At 31.7% G+C, this 21,502-nt stretch overlaps 1 protein-coding gene across 1 annotated transcript; it reads right to left on the bottom strand.

The window, feature by feature from the left end:
• Positions 1-2,248: 2,248 nt before the first annotated feature.
• LOC132754681 (INO80 complex subunit C-like) lies at positions 2,249-18,957 on the bottom strand. Its single transcript, XM_060745339.1, has 5 exons — positions 18,805-18,957; positions 16,110-16,253; positions 6,753-6,861; positions 4,515-4,582; positions 2,249-3,566 (listed from the first exon to the last, which is right to left on the bottom strand). Exons 1-5 carry the CDS (start codon positions 18,898-18,900, stop codon positions 3,438-3,440), a joined length of 546 nt encoding a protein of 181 aa, XP_060601322.1. The 5' UTR covers positions 18,901-18,957; the 3' UTR covers positions 2,249-3,437.
• Between the last annotated feature and the right edge of the window lie 2,545 nt (positions 18,958-21,502).

Below are 21,502 nucleotides of genomic sequence, written 5' to 3'. Positions count from 1 at the left end.
AATCAATGACCCCCAGGGGCGGGGCCAATTTTGACCCCAGGGCTTTTATTTGAACAAACTTGGTAGACACTCACTAGAAGATGTTTCATGCCAAATATCTAAGCTCTAGCTCTCATGGTTTTTTAAAAGAAGATATTTAAAGTTTTTTCTTTCGGTTGCCATGGCAACCAGAGTTCTGCATGGAATTAAATTCTTTGAACAATTTTTAAAGGTGACCACCAAAGGAACATTCCTGTGAAGTTTGGATGAAATTGGCTCAGTGGTTTATGAGGAGATGTCATTTAAAGCAAAAGTTTACGGACGGACGACGGACGGACGCCGGACGAAAAGCGATCACAAAAGCTCACCCTGTCACTTTGTGACAGGTGAGCTAAAAATGCAAAGGAGCTTTGCTATATAACTATACTTTTGAGAGTTGCATTTCACTTCTCCTTCATTAATAATATATCCAGCAATGAACTTCCAATATGATATTTCTATTTCTTTTTTTTTTGAGTTAAAAGTTTTCCTAGACAAAAAAAATATGAAATATTCCGAGGAGTAACAATGTTGCAAAAGTAAGTTACAATTCTTGCATAATTTGAGACATAATCAAATATGAAGTTCAGTTTTCTAACTGAAATAGTTTAATGCTCCGACCAAATTGCTACAGGTGAACGCTTGATGGACAAATCTATATTCCCTGGCATTTGACGTGGGAGAAGTTGAAATGCAAATTCATTTCGAAATTAATTATATGAAGATATGTGAATTATCAAAAATTCCATATTTAAACTTTTATTGCAGTTTAGTATTTACATACTTATACAATATACTCAAAACTATCTCTGGGTTTCATATCTATGGTGAATATTTCTGCCAACATCTTAATTAACACTTAATTTACTAAATAATCTTTACATGATAATAAAGTGTTTAAAATCTTAGAAATGCTTCCCGTAAACAATGTATCATTATGATAGACCATGCTCGAGGGCGGGCCTAAACCAATGAGTATATTCCATTGGCTTTTATATCCTAACCAGTAACAAAACCGTTCAAGATATATAACCATTAATGTTATTTCTTTTGTTCTTTCTACAAACAGTCGTTTTCTATTATGTAATAATAAACACAGAAGACTGAAATGGTATGTAAAATTGAGTTAAAATGGCTTTTAAAATTCTTCATAAAAATGCCCATTAGTAGTCTTTGTTAGACTGAACATGATACACAAGGAAATAATACAACTAGCATTTGAAAATAAGTTATGTAACGCTCGATTTAAATGATAAATTATAAATTTTCCGAAATAAATTTCAAAGAATACGATTGAGTCTAACAATCAGCAGCGCGCAACGAACCATTTTCATTATTGAAGCATGTAATTTCTAAATGTTGGAATCTAAATATTTAACCAGCTCTGTAACCCTGGAATCATTAAGTTTATTTTATATACATGTAGTCTTGTTTATAACTTTAGAAATATATTTTGAAGCTTACATGTATCTGTGGAAGAAAATATTATTTATGATATCCTTAACACCACGAAATGTATAACATTTTCCTTTTTACATAAAATAATAGTGAAGAAAATGTGAAACAAGAAAAAAGTAAATATTGATTGAATCACAAAAACAGTGTTGTTCGTGTTTTTATTTTATATTCACACAAAAAATAATTGCTTGCTTATAACAACTTTTTCTGCATTATGTGGTCATAATATGGACAACCGCATGTGACAGTAACTAAATATATATCAATTTGAAGCGTGTCATTGTTGACACAACATAAAAATATATGTAGACAGATTGTTAACTTGAATGCATGTACTTGGAGCTATATAAAATTTAATAACTTTTTTGTTTTGTTGTTCAAATTTTTTTTAACATTTTCTTGTGGGCCTCTATTGACCTCCATTCGCAAACACAATTGTTAATATTGTGTGGTAGCTGTCATTTTCATCTTTCTGTTGTTTTTTTTTATTGTTTTTTTTTATTAGCAGTAATTTGTTTTTTAAGACAGCTTTAGCTATCATAATATGTACAAGTCGAATAATATGCTAGTAACATAAAATGAGACAAATGGAAAGGTCAGAAATGTCACAATTAATTACATTTATCAACAAAATATCCAAGGTTGAAGTTATATGCACTCGTTTTATAAAAACAAATTGGTTGTACATAATAAAGTACAAATGTACTTTATTAGTGCTTTAGAATATAAAAATAAAAAAACTATAATTCTTGTATGTTTTAAGAAGTAAAATGCGCATTTTTATTCATTTTTTATTAATTGACTTTTTTATTTACAGAAAATGTGACAAAAACATAATTTCAAACAAATTCTCATGTTCTTATCCATTTTGCATTCTTTCTTGAAAATACTTGTCAATGTCAAATGCAAATTCCTTCAGGATATGATATCAGAAATTATATTATCCATCTTTCCATTATGATAGCCGAGATTATGGCATGCATTAAATTCTGTTTTTCAGTGCAAGAATACTTAACAAGCGACATCTGTAAGTACCCTTTCAAATAGAGTTTCAATAAAATGATGTCAAAATGGGAGTCTTTATCATTAAATTTTGATGTCTTTATGTGTATTTAAGTGCATTGTCTGCAGTTGACTTAGTAATTTCTTTCTTCCTGTCTCTTACTTCCAGCAATGTTTTGACTGTAAACCCTTCATAATCTTTCTACATTCATCTTTTGGGAAATAAGTATTTCTTTTTGCAGAACTGGTATTATATATTTTTTTCATCTGGTGAGCTTCATATATAAGGGGTTTTTTCTGCCACATTTTAGGTTTTGTGTTCCTAAATATAAATACTCATCTAAGAACTCTACTTTATAACCATTTACAGACTGCATGGATGTGCAGACAGACATGGCTCTCATAAAAGATGCAAAGGCTAATCACTTCCATTCAACGAAATTGTATTTATGAACTGTATTTTATTGATCGACTGTGAAGTTTAAGTTACTGTCATGTGCAGGACTTTAACACACTTTTACTGGTGAAGAGTAACACTACTTGCCCAAATGTGCATTCTTTATAATATCAGCCAACACTAGAGTAGAAACATAAACCATCAAAGTGCTAGCTTAATAGATACCTTTAACATATTAGAGAATTCCGTCTATTCTGAAATAATACTCATTAAAAGGCATCAAATTCATGTTGTTTTGTGGAAAGCGCTATTAATAACTTTATAATTGTAATGACTCAGTATAAATGCACTTTCTTTGAAGACATAACCTTGCTACTTTACATCATGATGAACAGATGGCATGCTGAACAGATGGCATGCTGAACAGATCTCTCCATCAAGACTACAGCATACATAGCATACATATCACCAGATGTTTCAGTCTTTCAGGATGTTTCCCTTAACTCAACTTATCTAAAGCATCATGGTCAGTTTACACAATCACTTAACATACTGACACTTTTCACACTGGTATATTTGCTCTTCGTAAAGTTAAACAACCTGTTACTAAATCGCTCGGCATCATTTTAATCCTGGAAAATTCTTCCGCTGTTGTATATCTCAATTTGGTTTGAGGATCTGTATACTTCGCCTGCAATAAGGTAAAACGAAACAATTATTTCAAAACATTTTATTTCAAAGCATTTTATTAATTATTTCGTATACAATTCTGTACACTTATTTTTAACATAACTAGTAAAATGTATGATTACTGTATAAAACTCATCAGTTGATCAATGAATCTAAAGTAAATTTGGTTAACACTATGTGTTTCTTTTAACACAAATACCCTCATAATTGCCACATGACATGACTTTGTAGGCCACTGTAATTTATTTGTCAAGGTATGTCAGTACATAAAAATGAAAGTCAACTTTAAAGATATTCCAAGAATGTCTACACTAAATTACATAATTTAAAAATTATGATTAAGGATTTTTAATTAGCAAAAATACTAACATAACATAACTTAATATCATATCATATTATATCTTATGCATACTAAGCCAAATCCAAGGTAAGTTGTGATCCCAAAACCACTATGACCTTGACATAACGACTTTAATGTCAAAATGGGTAATGTTCTGGCCCTACAAAGTTTTACGAATTTAAGCTTATATCTTTAATAGTTATTGATCAGACAAGGAACTGTGACGTTGACCTCTCTCCTCAAAATAAATGGGGTCATCTACTGGCATTGGTTATAATGTCCCTACAACATTGATTATTTTGTTTTAAGAATTTAATTAGGCAAGGATAGCGGAATATACATGTTTACATATAAAAGGACCACCCGGTCTTAAAATGCTCATTATTTTGTAAGTGGTGTCAGACTGAACTCAGTCCATGTGCCTTATGATGTTGATTATGTGCTGCTGTGCTGGTGAAGAGGAACAACATATCTACCCCTCCTGACATTACTACTAGCACACTTAAGGTCTATATACATCCACTCATCATCATTTAAATAATGGCAATACTACTTTATTTTAAATATAATAACAATACATGTATGGTAACTATAATATATTACACTAACAGGCAATCCTGAGATATCCGAGTACTTCATGGCTGGCTTAAAAGAAGGGGGTGCTTCTATCATACCATCTATAACATTAAATTACACCATATATATTATCTATTGTTACGTGGTCCATCAGTTATCAACAATCATACATCAACTAGCAGGCCTCGACACTAACTTTTTTAGCAGGTGGTAAACAGGACCACTAGATTTGAAATTAAGGTGGTCCTTCCAGGAATCAGGTGGTCAATTATTATTATTATTATTATATCATTTACTGCAAATTTAGAAAAATAATATGCTTAAAATTGATGACAAAGATGTATTATTAACCTTAAGAAAACAGATATTTTAGATATATATTTGTTTTCTTATCAGAAATTAAGGACAGCAAGTTAGTAGGTATTCTATCGGGCAGATATTTTTTGTCTCATTCAGAAATACACAACAGGGCTCTTATTTATACTAACTTTTATATTGAAGTGATTTCTCCCTCAACTCAAGTTAGGGAATAGTGAAACTATTTTCTTACTGTTATTCAAATATTCATTGCTGATACGTGGTACGACTTATAATTATGATAATTACATTTATCTTTTATAGATTAACAAATAAAACTAATAAATTATCTTAAAACAAGGAAATATCCAAGGGATAAAAAATGATAACAACGTTTTATATAACTATAGTTTAGCTTATTTTTCTCACTCATTTATTATGAATACAGAATTTTTATCTCCCTGTTGCTTGTGGGTTGATATTTATTTTTGACATTGAGTATTTTTAACCCTTTAAAGTAGTTTCTGGAGGAAATGAATCTTTATCGCTAAACAGTTAAAATTAAGATAAGAAGCAAAGAATTACTAGATGTATTTTTTCAGTTCCTTTCGTTTGCTGCCATTATTTAAGTATATGAAATTTTAAGTTGATCTGATATCCCATACAATATCATAATTACCATCGTCGGATACCCACGGTTGATTAATATGTAACATAACATAACTGTTAATGGTTCCGCCGTAGGTATCCGACGATGCATACTTACTAGCATCATTTGAATGAATTTTGTTCCTTAATTGATATCACAAATTCTTAACTCTTTAACTTGCATAAACAAAATTTTAGCGAAGTGAACTTCTTTTACTAATCAGAGATTAATGAAACATAAACATGTACATCGGACAAATGATTTTAAACGTTAAATGTTTATAACATGTTTTTGACCAAATCACCATTCTCCCAAATGAGCCTTGCATCAAAGAGAAAATTCAAGTGGTCAGACGGACCAGTGGCTTTTAAAATTAGGTGGTCCTTGCCAAAATCAGGTGGTCTTGGACCAACGGACCACCGCTAATGTCGAGGCCTGACTAGATCACTTGTCAATAGCAATAATAAGATAGCCCTTTTTTGATACAACAGTAGACAAAAATTTGGAATTAACAAACAATGCTTCATATATTATGAAAACAAAAGAACCACTAAGGTCTGGGAATATACGCCTAACTGAAAATATGATCAAGAAATCAAAATTAATGTTACGGTAAGGGAATAGACCCATTCACACAACATGACCAAAAAATGTCTTATCTTAATAATTCTTTCATACTTATTTACCCCAAAATCACCTTTGACCCTATGTGCATAATTCTTAAAACTTTTGTAATTAAAGAGTAAAAACATTCAAAATATCTTTATTATAGTTGTCAACATTAGGTGACCCCAGTTGTATGCCAATTTTAACCCAAAGGTTATGATTTATGTAATTTTTGTTAAGGCCCACTTAAACCAATGCTATTGACAAATAACTAAACTTTTGACATTGTAGTTTCGCACATACAACTTGAATGTGCCTTTTTTCTTTGTTTTATAACTAACCCTGGGCCAGGGTCAATATTGATTTCAATATTGATTAATATCAATTTTGTAAAGGTCCACAATGCAATGCTGCATGATAAATATCTAAGCTCTGGGCATTTGTTGTTTCATATAATAAGACTTAAATGTATTATTCAATACAAGTCTATATAAATCAAGGGTCCTTTGGGCTGGGCAAACATTTACTCTATTTACCCTAGGGGCATGATAAATATCAGTTTTGTAGAGGTCTAAAGGCAATACTATATGCAAAATATTTTAGCTCCAGGCATTGAAGTTTCACACAATAAGACTTAAATGTGTTTTCCTGTATAAAGTCTATATAAATCAAGTGGCCAATTATTATCTGAGGAAACCCAACAAAAACAAATGACATACAGGTAGTGTCATCTGGTTGCCATGGCAATGCCCTCTCTGCAGCAACAATCTGCTTGAGATTTTTCCACACCCTCGTCTTCTTACTTCCAGCTGATCCAATACTTGAATGCTGCAATTAGATATTTATCTCATAAGTCAACTGATGTCAAAGTCCAAATCTCTACATGTAAAAAAGTCACTTGTTGCTATGAAAAATCAGGTATTGGTATGGAAGTCAGTGGTTACTTTGGAAAGTCACTTGTTCCTATGAAAGTCACTGGTTGCTATGTAACTTGGAAAGTCAGTTGTTTTAATGGAAAGCACAGGTTGCTATGGAAAGCCTACAGTTGCTATGGAAATCACTGGTTATTAAGGATAGTCAATGGTTGGTATGGAAAAAACTGTTTGCTTATTTAATATTGACCTTCACCCAAAGGCTATACTAGTGTAATATCTATATATTTTGTTTTGGTAATTTGAATATTACTATTTTTTTTAAATTCTCTTGCTTTAAATATTTTTCAGTTTTATAATTTCCATTTTATTAATTGTGTAAATTTTTGGTACTTAATTTTTCAAACTTGCCAAATTTACTTTACTATAAAAACTTAGTAAAAGAAGCCATTAAGTCAGCTTGGGTTATTATTGTCTGAAAATGTATGTGCTGGCTTAAATTCTATAAGTGTTAAAACAGCCAAATCTTTAACAATGTAGTTTTATCAACTCTTACTAGAATGACATATCTTAGTAAGCAGTGTCAATCCTTTAAGCAAAATACCAGACCCTTAATTGATTATAACACAAAGATAGGTATGAAACCCTAGTTCCTGTGTTTGTACTGCAATAATCCTTCCTGGGAAAAGAAAGCTGATTTTTATACCAAAAGACAGATTTGAAGTCATTCTTACTTTGGACTTCAGACATTAAACGTGAACAACTGTTTAAAACTGTCTTTTTCATCTTTTCCAGGTATGTGATATTTTTGTATTTTCTAATGTACAATTTAGAGTAATTCAACTAAATATGATATTTAATTTTTCTAAATATTTGTACTTTGTTTATAAAATCATTATGTAATTTCTATCATCTGAATTTTTGCAACTGTGTTATATTTTAATTTCTACTTTTGAAACTATTATATTGTATTTTTTATTAGTATGCATTCTCAAATGTTTTCATATTTAATGAAAATGGTAAAGGATCATAAATGAAACCATTGCTTACCATAATATTAAACTATCTTATAATTACGTGAATTTCTGGCAGGTTGTAAATTCTGTCTTTATAACCTTTTATCTTTGAAAAACTTTGTGTAAATATGTTTTCTTGTTAAATATGTTAAGTTGATTTTTCTAAAATTGAAGATTTAAATATTAAGTGAATTATTACAACAATATTGTAAAGATTACTGTTTCATTTTTTTACAATGTAACAAAAGGACAATAACATTAATAAACACTTTTATATAAGTTTGCAATTTGCAATTTATACTAGTATATAAAGTTGTTTAGTTTAAGTAATGACATTGTACCTTTCACTAGCTAATGCAAGTTATTATATTTTATTAAATGAAAACTTATTATTTTCCCCATTATAATTAAAATACATTTATTGCAGTCTGCAAATATTAAAGTACGTATGTTGTGATATGTTTTTATTATGTTAAAAACTATTATGTATTTCAAATTGTATTTTATATTTGTAACTGTATATATGATATTCTTACTTTGGACTTCAGACATTAAACGTGAACAACTGTTTAAAACTGTCTTTTTCATCTTTTCCAGAACGCTAGCCTAAAGGCATCTCTAACCCTAATTTAAACATAGTATCAAACCCGTCTCTGGAGCTAAGTCACCCCATAAAACCCGGGTGTTAAAAGTTCACTTGAAATCTATGTCTCATGTCAAATATCTAAGCTCAAGTCTTTTTGATTTTGGAGAAGGAGATTTTTAGTGATTGTACTTTTAAATGATATTAACCGTGATGACTCAGATATGCAATGGACCTTGCCATTTGATCAAACTTGGGATAACTACATGCAAACATCTTTTCAGGCAAGTTTCCCAAAATTTAGTGTTGTTTCAGGGGAGATGTCACTTAAATGCTTTGTGGAAGACTGAGGACTGACATCGGACAACATACAATCATAATGCTGTGAACCATTCTAATGTTATAAGCCTTCAAACTACAAAATCACAAGGTCACGTCCTTTCCCCGGGCCTTTCCCTGGGAAAGAAAGCAATGTGATTATGTAAAACATTCAAGTAAGAGGTTCTAACTTATCTAAAGGAAACCTTTATTATAGCTGCTTATGATGTTCTTGTCCTTGCCTTGCACAAAGAGTGTCGTCCTGGCACTTTGGCATTGTAACACATTTAAATCACATTTAAAGTTACAATGAACATATTTTGTATAATATCTTCTAATTCAGGGATATTGTGGCCAGATGCTCTTTCAAGAGGCTGACCCCTTGGGGAATAAGCTTTTCTTTCAAAATGTTTTTAAGATTTATTTAAACAAATACTAGTACAGTAAAAACCCGCTTTACGACCACCCCGTTTTCGAGACCAACCCGCTAATACGAACGATTTTTCCAAGACCCGATTTTTTTATTCTTTATTTTAATGGTCGCTAACCCCGATTTTGAGACCACCCCGTTATTCCATAATACGACCAGTAAATTCAGTCCCATTTCGTAAATTCTGTACATTTGGAAACCCATAAATACGACCGCGGGCACTTTCTCACTTTGATATTGACATGCATGTATATTGCTGAAATCTTTTTGACAGGTAGTGTAAACAACAGTTGTCCTAGTTTTACAACATTTAACGACATACAATTTACGGCAGAGGTCAAGGTTACTTTGTATCAATAATATTGTCGATAATTTCTTTATTTCACACCTTTGATGTCATAACTGGAGGATTAAAACAACAAAATATTGAACAGAAAACTTTCAATAAGTTTTTTAGATGTGTTGCTGCTATCATTATCTCTTTTGTTCCATAATTTAAACAAACATAAACATGATACAATTAGGTTTTTGAAGTTGTTATCGGCGATGAAAACTGTGAAAATAATTAAAGGTTAATTGGTGCTTTGTAGTAAAATGGTGATTTAATTGAGTAAGTCATGTCATTCTTTTAACAAGAATGTAAAAATATGTTTGTGTTAAAAGACATTCATAATACATTTTGTACCTCTAAAGAAGTTTAAAAATTTGATAATGTTAAAAAGAAAAATAAAATAAATGAAAATAAAAAAATAATAGTGTGTGCTTAATATCTTCTCATTTGAAATAGGTTAGCCCTGAATTAAACATGTGTACAGTACATGGTATCCGATAATATATTGCCTGGTTTTCTGTCTGATGAAACTCATTAATGAGACCAACCCGCTATTAAGACCAGATTTGTAAAGTCCCTTCATTGGTCTCATTAGCGAGTTTTTACTGTATTTACTAAATTCACTTTTCTTTTCTTTTCCAGATAGTTAATTTTAACACAAAGTCCACCTTATAATTTATTATTTATCTTCTATTACACATTTAAATCAAACCCAGTTCATAAATTTTCTTCTACTGTATTTATTTTTTATTATCCCATTTTTTTCTGACCTGGACTTAAACTTAAACTGACTTAACTTTCCCCAAGTCTGTATATCCAAAATTCTATCCTGCCCCTTTTTGAATTTATCCAATCAAATTGTATATTTCATATATTTTCTCTGTCTATCATAACAAATATATCATTATCAAATAAGCTTTTTGACCAGCTTCTATTTTCCACATTAAAGGATTTAACCTCTATGTGATGTTTCTTTGTGAAGCTGAAGGAAGCAGACCAAGACTAATTTTCAGTCTATCCCCCTCAGCTTTTCAAAGGACCAAAATATGTTGTTACATAACATATTAGTTTTGATCATAAAAATAGTACAAAATATTGCCTGGCTACAAAATGATTAAAATGTCATGATATAAATATTTACTTTACATGAATGTTCAAATTAAATTAAACAGATTTGATATTCAAACTGTTAGTTTTTTCAAAGGGTACCTGGTAGATGCTTTATAATCTTTTTTATTAAAAACATTAATCTACCATATAATATGTAACGCTCTAAAGGCCAATCAAGTCCCAACAACAGCTGTCTGTAGGACACCACACCTGACTATTCTAAGTGCTTGATAGTACTCATAGAAGTGTATAAAATAAGTCAACTTGTTTCAAAACTAGATGGAATAGGTGGTACCAAATCATTAACATAGAAAGTCAAAAAATGGGCTTATACTGTCAAAATGCTTGATAGAGTAACTTCCTCCCGTCTACTTGTTGAGGACATGATGGTGAACAAGTGTAAAAAGTTTCAATGCCAAATGGACCTTGAAAATATCTGAGGTAAGCAAACTATAATGTAAATTTTGAGTCAAAAAGGTGTCATAATTCTGCCAAAATGCTTGAAAGAGTTACCTCCTCCTGTTTCCCTGGAACATGCTATACCCGGTATATTGTCTATTCATATATTGGAAGATATAATGAAAAATTAGAAAATATTTTTAATCATTGGCATGGCCAAAAAACAAGTCATGTCCCCATCCACCCTAGACTACATGAGGTTTTATACATGTTCATTAAATGTCTAGCATATTTCTTTGTCTGCAGTTACAAAGATTTCAATCAATATAATTAGTTACAAGAGGATGAATCTTTCTGCTATGTAAAATAAGAATTATCAATTAATAAACACCTACACAAGCTGTATAAATTATTAATGCCTTCACAATATACAAGAAAATCTACTGTCACTCATATTTTAAAATCTCTCTCCAAATAAATTTTGTCATCATCAATTATTCCTCTTAATTAATTATTTTAAAATACTAACAAAACACTAAAATGTCAGTCTCTATGGCATTTCCATAATATGATCCTTTTTTCAAAAGGGCGTATAAAAATAAAGAAAGATAAGGTTTAAAACTATGGCAACTGTAGGGATGGAACCACGGAATTCTCAGATATTAGGCAATCACTCAAAAGACTGTGTTATTGTGGATGTGATGACGACCTTTACATTAAAGCTGGTGTGACTTTTCAAAACATTAGTTATATACCCCATATTAATACTCTTAAAGTACACGGACTGAGCAAAGTGGAATTGAAAATTTAGCCCATTACCGCATGAGCATACTTATCAAACTTGGCACAAATGTTAACTGGACCATAGCCTTTGTAACAGCTTGCTCAATCTAATCTTAAATTTCCTGTTACCATTGCAATGAGGGGGACATATCAAATTGCCATAAGTCACTATTTTGCATTGACTTTTTCCATCAAAACTGATTTTCAAAGTCCTGTAACTTCTCAATGGATTGAGATAGAGTCAAAGGCTTTTCATGACCTTAAGATTGACCTGTGGCCTATTTTAGCCCATCATTAGTAAGAAGAGGCACATCCCTCCTCTGGCACCCCCTGATGTAAGGTCAAGGTCATTAAAAAGCCAAGGTTAATATGGGTTTAATATACATAAAGTTCTTATCCTAAAGAATGCTCTGTTATAATATGAAGTCAATCCATTCAATAATAACAAAGTTACAGACAGTTACAGCCAAAAAAATGAAAATTTCAATAATTTGACTTTTAAAGTCAAGGTCATTTATAGGTGAAGGTCAAGGTCTGTCTGGTTAACTTAAAGGGCTATCATAAAAGATTATTATGTTCAAGATTAGACAATCCATTCAAAAATTACAAAGTTAGAGTCAATAATAGCCAGAAACAAGCAAATTTTGACTTTTGACCTTGAAGGTCAGGTCTTTTATGGATGAAGGTCAAGGTTAGTCTGGTATACTGAAAGGTCTTGTCCCAATGGTTGTTGTGGCCAAGTATGAAGACAATACACCAAGAACTTAAAAAAGTTATGATCAAGGTACAAGTTTGCAGAAGGCAACGGCAAAGCCAACACAACTGTAACAATACTGGGATCCTACATATTACCGGACAAAATATGATGTTTTTTCGCTGTAACTTTTATTTAAAATAATAAAAAAGAATGAAATTTTACCCAAATAATTGTGAGTTCTTAATATACGTAAGCATTTCTTTATCAAACATAAAATTATACATTTAACCGTAGAAAAGTGTCTTTAAAGTAGGGCCTTAAAAGAGGGAAAAATCGTGTAAACAACTCAATTTACCGGACATTGTGTTTCAAAATTTTTTGAAGTCTTAAATTGAAACTAAGAAAGGAAACTACGACTATTGAATGGCAAAGTTAAGATGCTGGAAAAACCCAGTATGTCACTAAAATAGACACGGCAGTCATGCTTGTTAAGAAGAGGCCAATGTAGGGGTGTAATTGAAATTAACACTATTAACTCAATTAACGTATTGATTCTTCATGATCCTTAAATGATCCTTAAACGTATGACACATTTTGATATTCAAATGTAATTCTGTTCTTTCTCATACAGTTTCCTTTTGGTCATCATGTAGCATGTTGCAAAAGCCATAAAGTCTATTTTTTGTACATTCCATGTAGAGTTTCCTCCCATGGGCGTAACCCGTTTCCGTATATGTTTTTTAATTTGCATTTCTTTGTAAAAGACAACAACGAGATTTTGTTTAAACGAAATTTAAAATTACTTTTTATCATTAAAATATGTTACGATTGTCTCCTGAGATAACGTTGAGAAGAATTAAAAGTAAAACCTATCTAAAATAACCCATTAAGGGCCTCAATATTCGGGAATGCGCAGAACAGATTATTCCCCCGCATGACCAGGTCATGGAATAACTAGTTAACATAAGGGCATGTTAGTAAATAAAGAACTGAATCAACAAAATTAACCTGAGAGTGGTTTTGTTGTTATTTACTTTGAAATAGAAAGTGTTTGTACGATTAGGACCGGATGATTTTTTTAATCGAAGCAAAGTTAAAGCCTTATTTGACAGGAATAGATTTTGTCCGGTAAACTGATTGTCCGGTAAACATGTAGGATCCCAGTACCTCTACTTAAAAAAAAAAGTTGAGCTAACAAAAATTGTATAGAAAAAATTCCCTATAATTATTAAATAACCCAAAATAAAGGACATTGACTACAGTAACCATAAACAGTAAATCAATGGTACAAAGGAAATAACTCTTATAATTTATACAATACTATTATTTCTAGCAATATGACTTTGGACCACCAACTTAACTGTATATTTAAAGGAAAATCAATAAACATGTATTTCTTTTTTAAATTATTACTCAATGGCAAACCTAAACTTCTGTATAAACCAAAGATAATAACTTAACAATAGGAAATAATAATAGGTATGGTGCAGAATTATCTGCACAGCTTGACACTTCAGGGGGCAGGGGAGGGACATAAACTATGGCCTCAGTGAAATTTATTTATGCCTACATCAGATATTGTTGTAATTCCAGGGCTGTTGGTAACTCATTTTCTGTAAATGAACTCAGAAGTTAGTATTAGTGTAAATAAAATAACAAGAGGGCCATGATGGCCCTGAGGTCGCTCACCTGTATATAGTCCCCCCCCCACCCCCGGGCCAATTTTTACCCAAGGGCTTTTATTTGTTTATTTGAACTGACTTGGTAGACACCTATAAGAAGATGTTTCATGCTAAACATCTAAGTTCTAACTCATTGGGTTTTTTAAAAGAAGATTTTTAAAGTTTTTACTATACACATATAGTTAAAAACAATGACACCCCTGGGGCAGGGCCAGTTTTGACCCCAGGGCTTTAATTTGAACAAACTTTGTAGATATTTACTTAAAGATGTTTCATGCTTAATATCTAAACTCTAGCTATTTGGGTTTTTTCAAAGAAGATTTTTAAGTTTTTGCTATACACATATAAAGAAAATCAATGACCCCCCCCCCCCCGGGCAGGGCCAGTTTTGACCCCAGGGCTTTTATTTAAACATACTTGGTAGACACCCATTAGAACATGTTTCATGCTAAATATCTTAGCTCTAGTTCTTTGAGTTCTTTAAAAGAAGATTTTTTAAAGTTTTTACTATATGCATATAGGGAAAATCAATGACCCCCTGGGGCGGGGCCAATTTTGACCCCAGGGCTTTTATTTGAACAAACTTGGTAGACACTCATTAGAACATGTTTCATGCTAAATATCTTAGCTCTAGCTCTTTGGGTTCTTTAAAAGAAGATTTTTTAAGTTTTTACTATATGCATATAGGGAAAATCTATGACCCCCTGGGGCGGGGTAAATTTTGACCCCAGGGCTTTTATTTGAACAAACTTGGTAGACATTCACTAGAAGATGTTTTATGCCAAATATCTAAGCACTAGCTCTTATGGTTCTTTAAAAGAAGATTTTTTAAGTTTTTACTATATGCATATAGGGAAAATCAATGACCCCCGGGGCGGGGCCAATTTTGACCCCAGGGCTTTTATTTGAACAAACTTGGTAAACACTCACTAGAAGATGTTTCATGCCTAATATCTTAGCTCTAGCTATTTGGGTTCTTTAAAAGAAGATTTTTTAAGTTTTTACTATATGCATATAGGGAAAATCAATGACCCCCTGGGACGGGGCCAATTTTGACCCCAGGGCTTTTATTTGAACAAACTTGGTAGACATTCACTAGAAGATGTTTCATGCTAAATATCTAAGCTCTAGCTCTTATGGTTCTTTAAAAGAAGATTTTTTAAGTTTTTACTATATGCATATAGGGAAAATCAATGACCCCCTGGGGCGGGGCCAATTTTGACCCCAGGGCTTTTATTTGAACAAACTTGGTAGACACTCACTAGAAGATGTTTCATGCCAAATATCTAAGCTCTAGCTCTTAGGGTTGTTTAAAAGAAGATATTTAAAGATTTTTCTTTCGGTTGCCATGGCAACCAGAGTTCTGCATGGAATTAAATTCTTTGAACAATTTTTAAAGGTGACCACTAAAGGAACATTCCTGTGAAGTTTGGATGAAATTGGCTCAATGGTTTATGAGGAGATGTCATTTAAAGCAAAAGTTTACGGGCAGACGACGGACGGACGCCGGACGAAAAGCGATCACAAAAGCTCACCCTGTCACTTTATGACAGGTGAGCTAAAAATTGATTAGCCAATAAAGTAATGTTTCAGTGAGTTTGTATGTAGCTGAAATCACCAAATACAGTAAAGGCAGCAAGCAGGACTTTATATAAACTGTAGACATAAGAATGTCATTTTACCACTGTTGGTTGACAGATACAAATCTTTAGCATCCCAATACAAATGTATATGCAATGTGTCTATTTACTCTAATGGTTATTTGTATTTCTTTATAAAATGCATACATGTATCAATCATTCAATAAAACAATACAAAAAGCTAACATGTACATATGTCTTAAAGACAATCTTACCACAAAATTTGGGTTTTTAAAAACTGGTGCTTTTTCTGTTGTATTACTTGCAGTAATGTTTACTGGACTGTCATGTGACTCATCTGTGTCTACAAAACTCCCAATCACAAGCTCCTGTTCTACACTGATCACATCTGTCTCAGTCTAGTGAATGTAAAAAAAACAGTGTTTTAATGCACCTCCATATTTATTTTCATGAAAATCTATGCAATACTTTAAAAAGTAAAAGAATATCAAGAATTCAAATTATTTTCTTGAAAAACACATACAACAAACTTTATAAAAATGAAGCAAATAGAGCTATTTTATTAAACTGCCCGAGTGTCACATGGTAGACCATCACTACATCATCACTCTATTGTAGTTTTTATTATCCCCCCGCCGATTGAAATGGTCTTTGTCCGTCTGTCCTTCCGTCCGACATTTTTGTCCGGAGCATATCTCAAAAAGTATTTGAGGTATCAACTTGAAACTTAATAGGTGGATAGACCTCATTGAGGAGGAGTGCAGTGCACAAGAATGATAACTCTACGCTGCATAATTTTTTAGTTATTGCCCTTTGTTATTTTTCAAAATTAATTTTTGTCCAGAGCACTCAAAAAGCCTTTGAGATATCAACATGAAACTTCAAAGGTGCATAGATCACACTCAGGAGGTATGCAGTGCACAAGAATAATAACTCTACCTTTCATAATTTTTGAGTTATTGCCCTTTGTTATTTTTCATACTTAATTTTTCGCCTGAGTGGAGCATAACTCAAAAGTGTTTGAGATGTCAATATGAAATGTCGTAGGTGGATAGATCTTATTCAGGAGGAATGCTGTGCGCAAGAATGATAACTCTTCCTAGATAACTTTTGGGTTATTGCCCTTTGTTCTTTTTCATACTATTCTGTCTGGAGCTTATCTTAAAAAGTATTTGAGGTATCAACTTGAAACTTCATAGGTGGATAGATTTTACTGAGGAGGGGTGCAGCACACAAGAATGATAACTATACCCTGCATTATTTTTCAGTTATTGCCCTTTGTTATTTTCAGCCATCAGTATTCACATAGGTTTCAAATCTGTAATCACTTCAGCCATCAGTTTTCATTACCAAAAGACTTCTTAAAATTGAATTATTCTGCTCTACTAGTAGGGGTGTAGCAATATGGCAAAAACTGTATTGCAATATATTGCCATTTTGCCGAAGCGTATTGCAATATATTGCAATACGTATTGTCGTGTATATGTTTTGATGTAAAGATGGTGTAACATTATATATTATTATTATATGTATATATTCTTAGTAGAAACTTAATAAAATTGTAAGGAATAAATAGAAAGTAAAGTGTCACACAATTTGATAAACAAAACTAGTCGCGCATGACCTTTTACACCTGGGCCGCTTATGTAAATTATGCGGCCGTTTATTGACTTTTAAGTGTACTAGTTGTCAGATACTTTTATCTTACGTCGGCCTGAATAAAATTCGCCAATTAAATATTTTATGCAAAATTTGTATGAAATTAGAAGGCAAATAATTAAAATTATGATTTTTATAAAATACCGGTTTTCCAAAAATCGTACCACCGTATGAAATTTATTTTTTCATATTGCAATATATCGGTATACCGGCAAACTGTTACACCCATATCTACTACATATACATTCTTCCAATAAGCAAACACCTTCGGCGGGGGATGGCCATGTTGACATTGCTCTAATTGAAATGGTTATAAACCTAAACATTTTTTAAGGGTAATGTATGACTGTAGACCTGTTTGCCCAGCCCTTGATTTCAGTTTGTTTATCTGAATCAAGGTCAGCTTGGCCCTAAAACTAACAGTAACTTGACCCCAGAGTGATCTCAGCCTGATAAAAACTTGGCCTGTTATTATGTTATTGTTCATAATATCTATGCATTACCTGTTTCCTATTTACAAAGAGCATTGCAAGTAATGTTTATAACTCATTTAAACAAATGATGATTTAGATTGCAGATCATTTTTAGCTAATTTTCAGCAACAATTAGATTATTGCAAAGTGATATTAATAATCATAACTTGTAAATAATTAACCCAGAATTTACATCTATTACCAAAAACTCAATTTAATTAAGCAAACATTGATTATCTTCAAAAGTGATTGTTTTGAAAACTTTTGCCAGTACTACATCAAAATTATGGGTAATAAAGCGAGCTTTACGGTAACGCTAGTACCTGCTACAAAGTGATGGTTTTAAAAAACTTTCGTCCCAAGCACTGAATTGACACATCGCAACTTTTCGAATTACAAGATAACGATAAAAGCCGAGATATTCTGATTGAAAACTGAAGCGTAGACTGGTGTCCTGCGCACATATATGGGAACCATAATAGGACAGGGAATCAGAATAAGCGGAAGCAGTGAATAAAATACCAAATGACAATTTTAAAACGGCAAATGTAAAATAAAATGAACAATTATTTTATACGATTTCACCGTAAAAGTAAATCGAGCTCACTTTAAGGCTTTGAATTTTTCATATTATCTGATGACATTCTCCCACTTTTATAACAATATGGACATCTTTACAATAAATAATGAAAAATGAGTGTTACATCCGAAAGTTTGTAGCTATCCGAAATCAAGTAAAGTGCACACAACAAATGAAATAATTTTCAGATACTCTACCTGACAAGAAATACAATTTCACATGCATATATAGTTATACCTTGGTTAAAACAACCGATTTTTTCTTTACTAAGCTTGGACTTGATGTCTGTTTGATATTTTTACTTGTTTTTCGTTGTTTTGAGGGGGTCGCCATATTGGTTGTTTAAATTCTGTTCAGTGACGTTATACGGATACAAGTAGGGGTCCGACAGAATCCAATAGAATTATTCGCTACAAAAATGTACAATAATTCAGTTTAAAGGTCTACACGATTTATTTTCGTCATGTTGAGTTGAAAACTATATCTCAATGAAAACCACTGCTTTAGGCCTAATTGTAATTAATTCAATTAAAAATCTGGAAGAATGTGATCCCTCGGAAGCAATAATCACAATAAAATTACATGGAAATTATTGCAGACTCGGTTTAACCTGGGACAGAAAGATATAAATCTTCAGTCCCAGGTTTAACGTGGGATAATGAAAAATTACAACATCATTCACGCCCCCTAGAACAAAATTGATCGATACTCAATTTTCAGCACTTAAAAGTGCTCGAATCAATGATCCCAAATTGGCAAAAGACCAGAAAAATTATACCAACACTTCAGTGAAGTACGGACAACATTTTATAGTTTGACACCTGCTGTGAAGTATAAAAATCTGGAAGAAAATGATCCCTTGGAATCATTAATCACAACAAAATTACATGAAAGCCGCGTTGAACAAATCAGTGCCAATTAAACTTAAAATTAAACTTATCAGTATCTTATCTAAAGCAAAAAAAAACAAAACAAGGAGTTCGAAAATAAACGAAGGCCCATGCAATAATACTGAAGGTTTGTAATATCTTTATAAGTTTTGTATTGTTTTGTTGTTTAAACAATATTTCTGACTTGAAATGCTTCATATTGATGAGAGGCATTTCATAAAATTCACGTACACTACACGATCAGCTGAGATGTAAAGATATTTTAAGAAAAACCCTTTATATCAAAGGTTCCCTTGCCACCCCCTCCCCCACCCCACGCTTAGAAAAATAGAAGTTGATCAATATGCAATGTGCCGCTTCTTTAATTACAGAAACAAGAGACACTGTATTTCATTTGCTGAAGCGGACTTTGGGGTGATAAGAGAGACGGATAGACTTCTTGAACAAGTCTATGACTTGTCTATGGCCTGTATTGGGTATATGCTTTCATGGAGCTAAATATAAGCTTATATATATGTGATGCTTTCAATTCAATTTCCCTCATTTCCCACAATTTTTTTTTAAAAAAATTGATACATATATATTTAATATATACAGTATGTATGTATATACAGTATGTATCATTTTTTTATTTTTATTGGAAATGAGGGAAATTGAATTAAAAGCATATACTAAATATTAAAACATGTTTCAAATGAAAAATACCGCACTTAACATGGTTTTGAGAGGTAGGAGGTTTGTAGAATGGATAAGAGGGGGGCGGGGGTAGCGACCAATCAACGCACCGAACACCTATAGGTCAGTGGTACTGAATATGATTGAATCCTCATTTTCATCTTTTTTTATTCTGATTATCAGGTTAAGTGTATATAAAATGGAATTCTATTATGATGTAATTTATTCTGTGATGTAAGATAGCAGTGTGATATTTGCTTGCAGTGTGGTATTTGCTTTAATCAATTTTTATCTTATCCATTTTGATATGTGCTTATAAATATTATTTGTTTAACAGATCCACTCATAAATGAACATTGATCTTTTTAATTATCTGTTATAGATCTATATTTATTTTCTTTTATACAGGTTGAAAGTTTGCATTGTTAAAGGATAGTCTGTTATGTCGGAAAATAGTTTTTATAGCTAATGTTATATTATGTTGTTTTTTTAACCGACTATAAATAAAGATTATTCTATTTTACCTTAAAGATTATTGGCTGTCTTTGGTATCAATCAAGAACTCCAAAAAGGCTTTACCAATCTATGTTGTAAATACGTTCACGACCTAATGATGGAATATAGAAGTAATCTCTAGAACATTCTAATAACATTCTCCATGAGAGGATGTTTATCTTAGACTTCTAAGGTTAAATGCAATATAATAAATCCATACTAAATGTTCCTATACATGACACTTATATTTCATGTTTTCGATAAGTTATAAATGTAATCTGGAAAATATATAGTAAAAGTGCATTAAAAATATTCAGTAAATACCATTATGTCGAACATTGACAATATATCATGTGCTTATTAATAAGTTAACATTGTGTATGCAGGTTGTTATAATTCTATATAATGTAACTCTATATTTAATGTATGACATTGTGTATGACATGCTTTTCGTGCATATAATCAGTAATCGTATGTTATTATCTTATTTTCTCATGTAAATGTGTTAATTAATTGTTATATCAGAAACTGAAAAGTGGAATAAAAGATTATATATATATATCAATGTTCTTACTTCCTCCCTCTGTAATTTCAAACCGACACATTGACGGCGCCATTTTGTTTGAAAAATCTGATAAATAAAAACAACTTTTTGTTTTATTATGTTTGAAAACTATCTAGTATGATAGAAAATGGTCTAACTAAGAAAATGAATCCGAACATAAATATCTTTAATTCAGTCATTAACGCTGTACAGACGTTTAAGGTGTTGTTTACGTGACGTCAAAATGTAGCACCAATCAGCTCAAAAACAATCAAAACAAGAACGCTATTTCAATGTCGCAAACCAGTTAAATTTCAAATTAAATTTTATT

This window comes from Ruditapes philippinarum, unplaced genomic scaffold, assembly GCF_026571515.1.
Source record: "Ruditapes philippinarum isolate M1 unplaced genomic scaffold, ASM2657151v2 ctg975_1_1_1_1, whole genome shotgun sequence".
Taxonomy (NCBI): Eukaryota; Metazoa; Mollusca; class Bivalvia; order Venerida; family Veneridae; genus Ruditapes; species Ruditapes philippinarum.
Note: the sequence above shows the minus strand (reverse complement) of the source record. Positions and strands in the feature narration are given on the sequence as shown.

Bases quoted from the DNA above. Each gene is read 5' to 3' on its own strand.
- LOC132754681 (XM_060745339.1), bottom strand. From the start codon at position 18,900: ATGGCGACCCCCTCAAAACAACGAAAAACAAGTAAAAATATCAAACAG. The intron at 16,254-18,804 runs GTATAACTATAT...TACATTCACTAG, and splicing joins AATCGGTTGTTTTAACCAAG to ACTGAGACAGATGTGATCAG. The intron at 4,583-6,752 runs GTATGTCATTTG...TTAATGTTATAG, and splicing joins GCAACCAGATGACACTACCT to ATGGTATGATAGAAGCACCC.